Source organism: Morone saxatilis, unplaced genomic scaffold (genome assembly GCF_004916995.1).
Source record: "Morone saxatilis isolate NCDOM2014 unplaced genomic scaffold, NCSU_SB_2.0 Contig12, whole genome shotgun sequence".
Classification (NCBI taxonomy): Eukaryota; Metazoa; Chordata; class Actinopteri; family Moronidae; genus Morone; species Morone saxatilis.
The window spans coordinates 12,572,399-12,586,110 of NW_023339674.1; the positions used below are offsets into that span (position 1 = coordinate 12,572,399).

The window sequence follows — 13,712 nt, forward strand, 5'->3', positions numbered from 1 at the left end:
GGCCTTGGTGCGAGGTTCGGGTGGGGGGGGGGGAGTTGATGAGGGTAGGGGGGTGTATGCATTGAGGTTAGGGACATGGGGATGTATAGACAGACTGCACTCGAGGTTGTACACAGACAATGACATTGCAGACAGCCAGACCCTCATGCAACTTGCAATACAGTATACCATAGTTGTACAAAACGCTGCTCCCACTGAATAGGAGGTCTGTTTTTATATCGATTGTGGTTTCTCTGTCTCTTTCTCGCTTTTTTTGTATTCTCCCCTTGTTTTTAATCTGTATTTTGCCCTATCTTTTTTGTTTTTCCTTCCCTATTTCGCACCTTTATCTCTCATGAGCTCACTTTCTCTATCACATGGGTTCCCCCATGACAGTGTATTTCCTCCCCCTCTTTGCCTCCCTTTCCTCTTCTATTCCTCAGCCTTCTCTCTCTGTGTCTCTCTGTCTCTCTGTGCACATCAGACTCCATATCTCTCTTTCTTTCCCTCTCCCTCCTTTCGCTCTGTCTCTCTCACTCGCTCCTTGTGTATATCTTCTGGGCTCGCCCGAGATGCAGATGACACAAGAAAGTGATAAAAGTTGCATGTTGGCACCACCATAATTAAATATTAAAGACTCTCATTTTTCCCCCCTTTTTTTCCAAGAGAAAGGATGCCTGTGGATATTGCTTTCACATTACAGCACAGAGAGAGAGAGAGAGAGAGAGAGAGAGAGAGAAAGAGAGAGAGAGAGATTTATGAGAGACTTGATTTAGACTCCCAAGCTTTCAGAATGCCTTTTTACACATAGATTATATTATAAGAGATTATTTAAAAAAACTGTTTATGAGGAAGCCATGTTAATTGTAAAGAGTTTATAAACTGTGTTGACAGCGGAAGAGTCATTATGCCTCTGTAGAAACTTTCTGGAGCAGAATCATTAACTCTGCAAACCACAGTAAGTTAGCAAGTGAGTAGTGATACATGCTATACTTTGTACAAGGACTTCTGTTCTGTCTATTTTAAATATGCTAATAACTAATTTATTATATAAACCTTTTTTTTCATTTGTTCTTGGGTTGTTACATCATCGTTACATACGTTATTCTAATGCAAAGTGTGACCCACTTTCTTTAGTTGTATTGTTCCTGGGCTTAGCCCCACCAACCCTGTTTTCTATTCACTACCTCAAAATGAGGATAAAAAAAAAATCATTGTGTGCGTGAGTGTGTTCATCTCCCTGCGTCCTCTCCTTTGCTCTTTTGCACACACTGTGTATTTATGTGTCAGTGTGTGTTTGCATCATCTGTGGGCTTGGTAAGTGTGTGTCATGACTGCATCCCTACATGGGGCATAGGCCTTTCTGCTGTGCTCATCCAGGCACAGCTAAAAAAAGAGATGAGGAGGAGGAGCAGCAGGAGGAGGAGGAAGAGGGAGAGGGAGGAGGAAGAAGGGGTTTGTTGCTTTTAATTGAATTGTAAATGCGAGTGGAGGGGGAACAGGGCTGCTCCTAGCTGGGACAGACAACAGATGGAAGGCAGGGCCTGCCCTGCAGGGCGAGCGGGGTGAGAGGGGAGATGGGTGGGTGGAGGGCAGATAGATGGATGGATGGGGGAAGGGAGAGGCAAAGGGGCCTGGTGCATGAAAATGACCGGGGTCTGTGGCCTCTGTGCTCTCTCTGCCTCTCTTTCTCTCTCTCTCAATCTGTCTTTTTTATCTCCATTGCTTTCCCCTCTATCTCTTAGAAAACAAAGTTTGGCTTTGAAAATGAAAGACCTGATATCTAGCCACTAATCAATAGTAGAAGCAACACCGCATTCAGTTGAGTTAAATGAGCTCTCCCTGCTATCGTATACCCTGTTTGGCAAACACATTGATTATATACTATATATATATATACTCTTGAATCAAATGTGAATAACTAAAACAAAAAAAAAAAGTTAAATAAAAATGAAGCTTATATGACATACATGAGTCATGTTTTATGAGATGGTTATGTGGGCATGGTACAATCTGCAGGAAGAGAATAGAGAAAGGCTGTTACACAGATGGGAACTGTGTAACAGGGTTGCACAGCCCCGCTGTCTTCAAATATTTTCGTGGGCAACAGGAGCTTGAATGCCATTGACTATGATTTTGAAAGGCACCAATATTATTTCTAAGCCTTTCCTTTTGTGCTCTATTTTTTATTTTTATTTTTGCACTCCTGACCTGGAAAAGTGTTTCCACCTGCTCAGGAGAAATGCAAGTGCAAAGGGCAATTTTCCTGGCTTTTTTTCCTGCACACACAAATTCTTCTCATGTTGAGACTGGATTTTGCACTTCACTTTGATGTAAAGTTTTCATTCAGTACATATTTAAATAAACATTAGAGTACAATTTTGAATGCAGTTAAGACATAGTCTATACTGGGTTAAATGTTAATTGAATTCCTCAAGAAATCAGGCAGGACTAATTACATTCTTAGTTAAATCTTCTGAAAAGCATCGGGATCTATACCGACACAAGTCTGAAACTTTTTTTTAAATGGCTAGAATACCATACCAGAAATGTTATTTTTGCCAGCAGAACACAACTTCACTCTACTGTACATATCTGTTTCACCTAATACAGCCTCATTCAATTTGGTCTGAAGTAGTTTATCTTCAAGGCAGCTGGTCTGATGCCGTCCTGCCTGATGTCCAGTTGTATGGCACCAGAGACAATGTTTTCTTTCCTGTGGCCTTAAACCTTTTAGTCCAATGAGTCGTGTCATTTTGAATAATGTTTGAGGCCTAATTACTTAATTATGAATCTATTTCAATTTTCCTTTTGTTTTTTTGCGCAACAAGACATAAAATACTGCTGACGGTGCAAAATCAGAACACATTAGAATGACAACTAAGGCTAAAAAAATCAATAGAGGAAAATGAATTCTTCAATGCTACTAACAAGTGTAGCTTTGATGATAAGAAAGTGGGTGCAAAATGGGTCACCTATGCTTGGTTGACCATACGATATAAAACAGCATCTCTGGCTGGCTTTGGAGCCTCTGGCTAACTGGTTTGATAATAAGTACACTGCATTTAATTCAATATAAATATAACTGACAAAGTAAGTTACTTATTGTTGTGTAAATTCTTGTGAGAGGTGAGCAAAAAAAAAGAGAATTACACGTATATCGCCTTTGTGTCTTCTATTTAACAAACGGAATGAGAATACAACAAGTTATCATTATTTCTGCAGAAAGGCTCGTATGTGTTCGTTCCGTTACTTTGATGGTCAGCAGTAAGTTTTATAAAGGCGCCCAAAAAACACAACTTAGATTTTTTCACCCATGATTCCGTTTTCCCAACAGCAGGTAAGCTGCGCATTAACGAAGAGGCTCGTTAATGCTTGTTTCGCTTATCGAAAACAAAACTGTTGATTTACCTGCTCTGTGCTTGTTAAACATCCACCAGATAACGTCTCTGTTTCTGTCTCTCTCTCTGCAAAACGCTAAAACGAGTCCCTGGCCGATAATATACCAACCAACACTGAATATAAATGTGGAATAAAATAAATGTGTCAGCTGATCAGCTCTTCTGATCTGCGTTTATAGAGTTCACTGATCAAACCAATTAGAGCGAGTATCAGCCGATTTAGTGGTTACATTATGCCTGACCTCTCAGTGCCATCCACAGAACAAGAAATACCCTGTTGGGCATTGAGATTCAAAGCAGGAATGATGCATAATGTCACTCTCCTGTATATATAAGTGTAAATCCAGTTGGAACAGCAGGTAATTTGATCTGTCTGTGCCTTAATTGTGGTAGTTGACAACAAGGATAGAAACCATACAAAAGTTAAGATACGCTTTCCTTTTTTACTGTCTAAAATGCAAAACATGTTCCTCATGGAAACACGCAAGTTAATCTACATGGATTCCGGAAAATATCTTTTTTTGTGAGATTTTTTCTTGTCATAGCCGGTGAAGCACAAGTGTAATTCATGAAATGAATGATGGCTCTGTTCTTTTTCTTTTTTGAGGTATTCCAGTAAGCCATGCCAGTAAGCCTGCATACACAATACCAGCGTCTTAGAACTGTGTTTCTAGATAGACTTCAGCCATTGTTAATGTTATCACTCCTTCCTGTGGTATTCCTGCTGGTACATGTCAAAATCTCTGCTGTGAAAAAGGCCTGTTCAGTTTCTTACACAATTCATACACTATAAATGCAAGACTCCATGTAACAATCATGAAACAGGTGTGAGTAATAATGACTCTCAGATTCAACAGTACCCTTTAGTGATCCACAGGTGGCATGCAGGCTTCCAATTAAACTGATGGAGCTAAAGATTGCAGTTCGGGAAAGTGCTCATAAATGTGAAGAGAATTCTCGTGTCTTGTGCTGTGACAATAGCTTCTAATGACATCTTTGAGATGGTCAAATATTAGTCAAGCCTCTAAGATTAAAACGAATGAAGTTAGGTGGGATATACAACATCCTCACCGTGATTACATCAATTTTGCCAAGCCCACAAAATGCCATGAAGCAGTATCAGACTTTTTTGTTACATCTCACATTCATTTAACATTGTTTCAAGCCACTCTGTTTTTTCTCTGCTCTCTCTGAGCTCTGCAAAAGAATGTTCCTCCCTCTGAATGTTTCTGGCTGCTAAAAACAAACTGACACACATTTTTGTATTCAGCATGTCTTAATCTGTTTCACAGAAAACACCATCCAGTACGGCTAATAATAGTAACTATACAGCTAAAATCATATTGTAAATGTCATGATAGTTCATGCAACCTAAAGTATAGTCCCACTGGTGTGTGCAGTGAAGTTGAAGAGGTAAATTATTTATTATTACAATGTGAGACTTTGTATAAGTGCACATAAGAAGTAACTCAGAAAAATAACTCTAGCTACTAGTATCTATGTCTAGCATAAGTAAATTATCCGTAAACTGAAGGCAGGTACAGTAAGGACATGTCTTTCCACTGAACAACTTTGATTATGATTAGAGAGAAAATAGAGCGATATGGCTTATTCCCTGTTTCTGTGTCTTTGCTGCCAAATTCATTTTCACACCACAGACAAATTGTATTACAGCTAAGCTGTAATAAAGACATCCAAGAGATGATCCACGTTGCACAAAGTTATGATTGGATAAATTTGGTAGGATAAGACAGGAAAAAAAGTTTTGACAAAAACCCGGAATGGAGGCCAAATAAATTGAGAATATTGAAGTATTTGGGCTCAGGGAATAACAAGTTTGCTGGTAAGTGAAAACAGTGATAGGACTAAATGAAAGTTTAAATGAGGACACATGGTTCTACAGGAACCCCCAAATATTTATGAACCAATACCAATCAGTTCTATGCTGTAAGATATGTTCATTGCAAGGAGAAAAATATTAATTGTGACTGGTGACTATGATAATACTATAATTAAAATACTGTCCTATAATACAATGAAAAAATGTGAAAGACAGAAACAGATTTTACTTGTGGCTTTGGTTTTATTTGTATGTAATAACTTTAGGAACATATGTAGAAATACTGGCAATTTAAAAATGCTCCATATAAAATTATTTTATGCCCATATCATCCACATCTAAGCTTAAGTATTAAGAGTGGCTTAATTATGGCAAATAATTCAGGACTTATTGTATTGCAAGTTTTATACTGTAATATTTATCTTAAATTGAGTTTTTACTTAAGCAGATGTGGTCTTAGATTTCAACATATACAAACAGATACTTCTGAAACAAATGGCCAAATTTACATTGGAAAAAAAATCTAATTAGACTGCAGTCTTTCTTGATAAATGAAAGCCATTTTTTGTATAAGATCTAGTTGCATCCTCCTGCCTTGGCTGCAAATGGTATTCCTATCGATTACAGCAGGAAGGGGGCTTTGCAAAGGTCACAGAAGCCATTAAACAAGAATCGCATCCTTGATATATACTTTGAAGAACATTATATGTTGAGTGCTCAACCTTGACATTACAGTAAACAAAAACAGACAGAGCATTGTGCATCCTGAAAGAATATGCAGAATAAAAGATGGAAGAAAATAATCTCCTTTGTTGGTGATGTAAAACCACCAAGGGACCTAACATGAATTGTGTGTGAGTGCATGCTGAGAGATATTTGAGAGACTGACAAAGGCCCCTCTCACCTGAGGGAGATGTCACTCCAAGCAAATTAAAGAAATCATAGCAAGGTTAATTTCACATTCAGTGCCAATGCTGGCTAAGTCCCGTTGCAGTAAGCAATTTCCCACATTGTGTAGGGTAGCTGTGAGTACGCTTCCTTCAGGGCTGCAATACACAGATAGGGCAGGCATCGCTGAAGAATCCATTATAGCATAGAGCAGCATTTTCTACATCAATTTATCCTTTTAACTCCTGAAAATGGAGAACAACCCACGCTGCTACATTGTGTGCTGCTGCCTTCTGGCCCCAACTCAAGGTGTGGGCCAGAACTAGGGGTAGAATCACACGATGTACAGGGCCTGCCTGAGAAAGGCTGTTAGTCTGTCTTGATACATAACCCCTACCCTGCTACCTGGCTGTCAATCTGAGGCCGCTAAAATCCAGAGAGTGGAACTGGGCCAAAGGAGCCTTAAGTCATGTCTGATTGCATGTGCTGCCACCTCAGTGACCCGTAGAATTACCTCACTGTTACTTTCTCTGCAGACATATTTAGCCAAATGCACTCTGGGCAGGAAACACAATTTCAGGTGTTGGACCAGGCTGAGAGATCAATGTGACTGTGTGATTAGAGAAATAGCTCAGAGACATAGTTCCAAATAAACATACTGAGTAATGCGTTTTGGAGAAAAACTAAGTAATTAGTGTGACCAAGGAAAATATTTGAACAACGCTTCTCATTTGTTTTGTGTCTTCAAATTAATCCAATTCCAATTAGTTGATTCCAGTAAAAACATACCGTACTACTGAGAGCTTTCAGTTGTTTACTCAAAAATTGTATGATACATTTCCAAATAAGTGGTCGGTGAAGAAAGATGTAGTTAATAAGAACAAAATACAGAAGGTAAATGAATCCCTGTATCTCAGAGGACCTGAGTTACAAATACTAAATACTTTTTGCTTTACCATTAAATTGGAACAAAAAAATGTAACAACTGAACAAAACGTTGACTCCATACCACGGCTCGACTGTGCTTATTGTTTAATTAACTGTCTTGGCTGCTACAGTGCGTGGAATTGAATCAATCTGTCGAGTTTGGCCAGTGCATGAATTCTTAACACACTGCAATGAGTGTGTGAATATAATAAAAAAGAGATTATATTTAAGTATATTTCGCTGAAGTCTTCAGGATGAGTCGCCTCTAAAAATCTGATGTATTTCAACAACAATGGAACAAAATACTGTATGTGTCTATATGTATCTACAAGGTTAGTATGATAGCGATATGGTGAGCCAATTCAGAAGAATATGAAAAGTGTAAGTTTGTTTTATTTTATTTTTTTAAGAATGCTGAAATTCTGCAACAACAAACCTCTCTTTGTGTTTAAACTGTTACTCCAACAAAACAAGAACATTTAAAAATGTCACCTTGGCTGCTGGGCATTTTTTTCTGACATTTTATTTCCAAATGTCTAATTGATGATCACAAATAATCAACAAATCAAACAGCTACAGCTATAGCTATATAGCCCTTTTATCCAATTTACTTTGGATAGAAGCAATTTACCTTTTATTCACACACCGACAGCAGCAGTGGCTACCATCAGACAATCCACAGCAATCTGGAGTTCAGCATCTTTCCCAAGTAGCGGTGTGGACAGGACAAGCTAGGTATCGAACTGTGATTAGTGGACGACCCGCTCTGCCTACTGAGCCACAGCTGCCCAGATTATTAAAATAAAAATAATTAGCTCTTAAATCCTTGAAATCTCTTATGTCTGTATTCATCACATGGGTCTAACAATGTATTTTAATTTAATTTTCAAAAGTTGGCTGGGTGTTTAAGAGATAAAAAAAAATAAAAAATAGCTGCCTGGAAAGAAATCATCTGTGGCTCGCAACTGCCATTAAATATGTGTAGTGTGACAGTAACTCAATATCACATTTGAGTTAAAAAAGGTCCACTATTCATCATGTTACAGACACTCCAATAAAGCATGTGCCCATTGAGCACCTCTTTAGTTCGCAATACTCAGCTCAACAGCTGAATGGGGAAGTGTTAGACACAGCTCCTGCTGTTGATATCTGAAATTTGAAATGCAGTACCTAACTCTTTATCTTTCACCTCCCACCGTGTTTAAAGCATGCTCAAGTGTCAGCCCTTGAACTGCACATCAGTTCATTGCAAACTATGAGAAAAGGAACCCAGTGGTGAATGAGAGATCCCTGGTGAACAGGCCGCCACAAACTTGCTTAGCATCTCTTTAAGAGCTGCCAAATTCCAGTGCGACATGGCAGGCTCAACTCAAGGTATGTAGCAGTGATATGAAGTCAAGTTTGAATAATTCATTACTCCATTCACATAAAAACCAACTGAGCTACTGTACTTATGCACTTGCTGTTGCCACTTAGTTCAGGACCATGCAAGTTCTGTCAGATCCAACTTTAAGTAACAGTACACACACTGTAGTGAGTTGTCAGTGTAGAGGATGTTACTATCTTTTTCCTGTTTGGGGGGGAGTGTTTAGAGAAAGATATGCACTTCAATGAAAAAGAAAAACATATACAGTATGCAGTTGATATGTGTACAGTAGCTGCTTGGAAAAAGAGAGAAAACTGTGCCCCAGCTGAGTCCTATCACAGGAAACAATCAAATACATATTCTAGTATTCTAGTCAGCCTTTTCAAAGGTCACACTTCTATCCCGTGGATTCAAATCTCAATGGAAAAAGCTTATCAAAGCAATTTTGCCCAGCCATCCAGCCATCCACCCAACCAATCCGCAATGAAACAGACTATGTTAAAGGCTATTTTACCCCTCTGCCTATGACCTATGAAGAGTAGTGAGCAACCACTGCACAGTACTCCATACGTAGGCAATACCCTGAAAGGCTGACACTTCACCCACGCTATTGTCAGTTTAGAAATAAAGTGAGTAGCAATGTCAAGAGCTACATTAATATAACTTCTAGGAGTATTACCAATGTATCTCTTCTAATGATTTTTGTTTCAATATCAAAAGACTGGGGCAGCAGCTCTAGGCTCATAAAAGAACATATTAATTTATAAAAACTAGTTTCCCATTAGTGATTTTCAACTGGTAAGTGAGATACAACCATGGAACGGTTGGGAGTAGAATCCTTGCTCAAGGGTAGGGAGAGCATTAAACACTCACTTTGCACATCCAGATTTCACCAGATAAGGGGACTTGAGCGGGCTTTCCACTTCTAAGCGCCCTTATCGTGCAGTAATCACCCCAAACTCCTGTGGACTTCTCTGTCAGGCAAATTTTTACATGGGTAATTAAACTGTTACACAAAACAGCAATGATTCTTTGAGCACATTAAGCTCCAGACATATGCTGGCACCAGTCCTTCTTCTAGTAACATGTCAACAAAGATGATCTGTGTGTTACAAGTACTTCATTCAGTTTGCATCTCTCTAATTGAGGAATATGCATTGACTTTATGTGCACACATACTGAGCCAAATTATCGTCTCAATAAACAGTTTATGGCCACACTTCACTGGATGCACAAAGTTTATTATTAGCTGGCAGTTTGCTGGTTGGCAGGAAGGGGAGAAGAAAGGAAAAAATGCAAACACAAAACAGTCGGAGTGGGAATAGGAACTTGACAGTCAGTCAGGGCAATTTATCATTCTGTCAAACTTCACTGACTGCCGCAGCAGAACTATCTACAGTGCGAAAAATCTCCACCCCCAACCCAAAATGGCTGAGTGTTGAAGAGAGTAAGGCCAGCAAATAAAACCTGCCATGTGCAGTAGACATGTTTGTCATTTTACAGCCATTTCACCTGCTTGGCCTCACATCAATGAAAGCTATTACTCCTACCAAACATACATAGCCAAAATGTTGTGATGGAGGTGTAACGAAACAATCAGATACCACTGGTATTAGTATGATTCACGAAGTCATGGTTTGATACACTCACCATAAAATCAGTTTGACCATGAAAGTTGGAAATGTGTATTCTTAATACTATAGTACTACTATACTGATTTTTCTTATAGATTGTGTTACAAATGCACATCTCTTCTCTCTACTCTAATATAATACTATAATTTGATAGTATGTGCAAAACAAGCATTTGAAATGATACAAATTCTGCAAACAGACGAAACACAAGCAACTTAAACACAATTGCCAATTTGACCACATTCAGTTGTTGAGAGAATTTCCCTGGTCTTTGACTAGCAGAGCTTGTGTATTTGCTTGTGTTTTCTGTATTAGCTGCAAATTTCTTCATGCTGTGTATGTGTTGTCAGATTACAGAACTTGGCAAAGTTTCAGTTTGTTAATCTCCATAAACCTTTGCTGAAGAAAGTAAAAAATAAATGTGTGAACATTTGAACCAACAGTCTCTGAACATTAGTTGGCCACAAAAAACACCAATTTCCAAAGCAAATGTGATGAAGGACATAACTGTTTTAACAATAATACTATACATAAAAGTTTCTAAAAAAGGTGACTATATTCACTACCTGGGATTAAAAACCTGTCCTTTTTTAATGTTTTTTTTGGTGTCTGTGTGTTAATGGTAGTTTGGCTAGTTCAGTTGTAGGATTGCTTTCATTCATAAGTGAGATACCCCATATGCCGTGACTGTACATTCATGTTGCCTATGCACTGGTTGGAGCAGACTGTTCTGCATATCCAACAGATTTAAAGGAATTCCATCGATAGGTAATTAGCCTATTACAACCTTTCAGTTGTACCACGTCCTTTGGACAAATCGCCCTTACTACAATAACTGACTCAAAGATCCCATGGCAAATGGCTTCTTTTCTGATGTGCTAGGAGACAGTCCTGTGATTACATTTAGTCTCGGGCCCTCTCATTTGACCAGCATATCATTTCTTCCCTGGCAAACTTCAAAGTGTGGACACTTCAAAGTAGAATGAGTGACTGCCACTCGGACTCTGAGGATGGCTCTTTTGATCATCTTCTGAAAACTCCCCTAACGCAATCAGGGCAAGCACCAGAGAGGAGGATTTGACAGCCATAAGATAAATGCAGTCATCCTCACAGCTATCAGATAAGCACAGCAGGCTCTAATCCATTAATATGAAAATGAGGGAGGACTGGAAATGGCTGGGTGGGGGCTTTGCAGCAACAGTTAAATGCTTTGGAATGAGTTTTCAAAGGGAGGATTCAGTATTCAAAGCACTTAATGATGTATGTGTGCTCTGACTAGCAGCCACCTAAATAAATTATAATGATAATAATAAAGATATTCTTTGCTAGTGCACCTTAAATGATAGTTTACAAACTGCCAAAGAAAACCGGAGGTCTCCCTGCAGTGATAAGAACCTCCTCAATACTCATCAACATGTTTGATTTTGTGGCAGGATGTTCTCTGCTAACACATTAACTACTGCCTTGAGCAAGTAACAAAATCTATGGCTTAGAGTATCTTTTGTTGTTTGTTAACTGCTTAGAGAGTCTCATTTTAAAATGGAAGTGCACAAGTAGCAACATCTTAGGGGATATTTTAATTTTTTTAATACTTACACTTAGAACCTACAGCACTGGTTCCCAACCTTCAGCTTCATTGAAGGACCTCTTGATTTTAAAGGGTGTAAGAAAACCTTTGAAAAATATATACAGTAGGCCTATATCTCTGCATTTCATTCATTTCTGTGAGGAAAATAAAATTGTTTTTTAGATTATTATTTAAGATATAAAATTAAATCTCACAGGATAAGGGCAGGGTGAAGACCTGAACAAAAGTTATATTCATAGAGCGTTCACTCTCTGCTATAAAACAAATAAAATACTGAAATTGTTGCCCAAGAAAAGAAACCTATAAATTATTAAAAATAAACAACATATTTTTTTCGTATTATTATGCATTGAATGTAATATATAATATCCATAAAACATGTCACTTAGTCAGGGGTTATCAGTTTACTCCCTGATAGAAATGGGTCCCTGGTGGAAAAACGTTGGGAACCACTGACATAGGGCATATGGATAATTTTTCTAGGATAGATAGTTTTTTGTTTTTAGCTGATTTCATATTCATTCATTTATAGTAAAGAAGGTCACATCATGTAACAGCTGCCACTGTTTAAACCTGGGGAGTCCACAGAGTACACAATTTTACAATACCCTCTGTGAGAAACTGCATATGGATTTGTTGGTGGTGCAATGACTCAGGAAACTTTGGCTACTCGTGAAATTACTTTTATTAATTAATCAAATATTATACGGTCAGCCTGCAGCAGCATGTGGTTGCATTAGCTACATAGTCCCCATTATGTGGGACGGACCAGTCTGTGGATGAATCTGAACTTAGGGCAAAATATATCAATATGGTAAAGAAGTGTCGACACATCAGTAACCATTCATTCTATGTGATTTACTTGGTTTTTATTTATCATTTTATCTAGACATCATCAAAGTTAAACTGAGGTTGAGTGTGATACATGCTATATTTATGCATAAAAACAAATAATTATTTTATTTTACTATCTTTCAAGCTATTTAGAACAATGACAAATAATGATTTAGCCATTGCTTATGCCCCAATGCTAGAAGGCAACATCATTGTAGGAGTACTCATGTCCCACTCTCTCCATAACACTGTATGTTCACTTGAATATATTACAACATCTATTTGTCCCCCGTCTCCTTCTGTCATGAATGCATCCAACCTCATCTATCTCTCACTCCATCCCTTTCCCTTTTCCATCCCTTCATCTGCAACATAACTACCAGTCCTTTCTCGTCTATCACCTATTGATCCCGTTCATGCTTCCTCATTTCCTCTCTCTGTTCATCCATCGCCTCGTCCGTCCATCCATTTATCCATCCACCCACTCATTAGCATAGGTATGTGAGAGGTGAAGTGAACTCACCTAATGGGGTTATGTGTCTCCAGGAAATGGTTGGCTCAGGTTTCCCACTGGCTGTACAGATGAGCGACACGTTGCTGCCCTCGTTTACCGTGATGTCAGAGGAAATGTCATATATCTTGGGAGGAACTAGAGGTAAAAAAAAAATTAAAAAAATACAGAAACAAGATTAGCATTTCAAATCTGCAATCTCTGGTTCATCCAATATCGTCTATACGTAATACTACATAGGAAAGTAAAGGAAGGCCTGGTGGATATTACAGTCAGAACTGGCCTGTGTTCCAGTTTTAAACAAGCAGATGCAGTAGAGATACATGCTATACTTAAATAACCCTTCACTTTAGGTAAAACCATACTACCTTTCACTCAGACTCCATGATTGAGTCTGACATTACCATATTGTTAAATTTTCCCTGTAGGGGGGAGGATTTAATTTCCCCCTTGCCAATCACTAGTTTCCAGCCGCTCTGGTGACATTTTCAATCAAAACTTACTGCCGAAATGTACAGTTAATTTAAGTAAAAGAACATAATCATTTGGTTAAAAGCCAGTAACACATGACAAGGTGTCTTGATAACGGAAAATTATAGGCATAGCATTGTTTTTGTAGAGACTTTGCAGTCATTATGTTACTGTATTGATACCCAAAAAACCCTTGTGATTTGACATGATAATATGAGGAAAAACAGAATCATTTGAACAGAAGCATTACTCTTATTATATATATATATATAT

At 38.3% G+C, this 13,712-nt stretch overlaps 1 protein-coding gene across 2 annotated transcripts in view; it reads right to left on the bottom strand.

Annotated features, from left to right (window-relative positions):
- Window positions 1–13,712, bottom strand: part of negr1 (neuronal growth regulator 1) — a 131,912-nt gene that overhangs the window by 57,150 nt on the left and 61,050 nt on the right. For both annotated transcript variants that reach the window (XM_035653646.1, XM_035653647.1), the window contains exon 3: window positions 12,981–13,106. In XM_035653646.1, coding sequence (XP_035509539.1) covers window positions 12,981–13,106 — 126 coding nt within the window. The remainder of the gene's footprint in view (window positions 1–12,980; window positions 13,107–13,712) is intronic.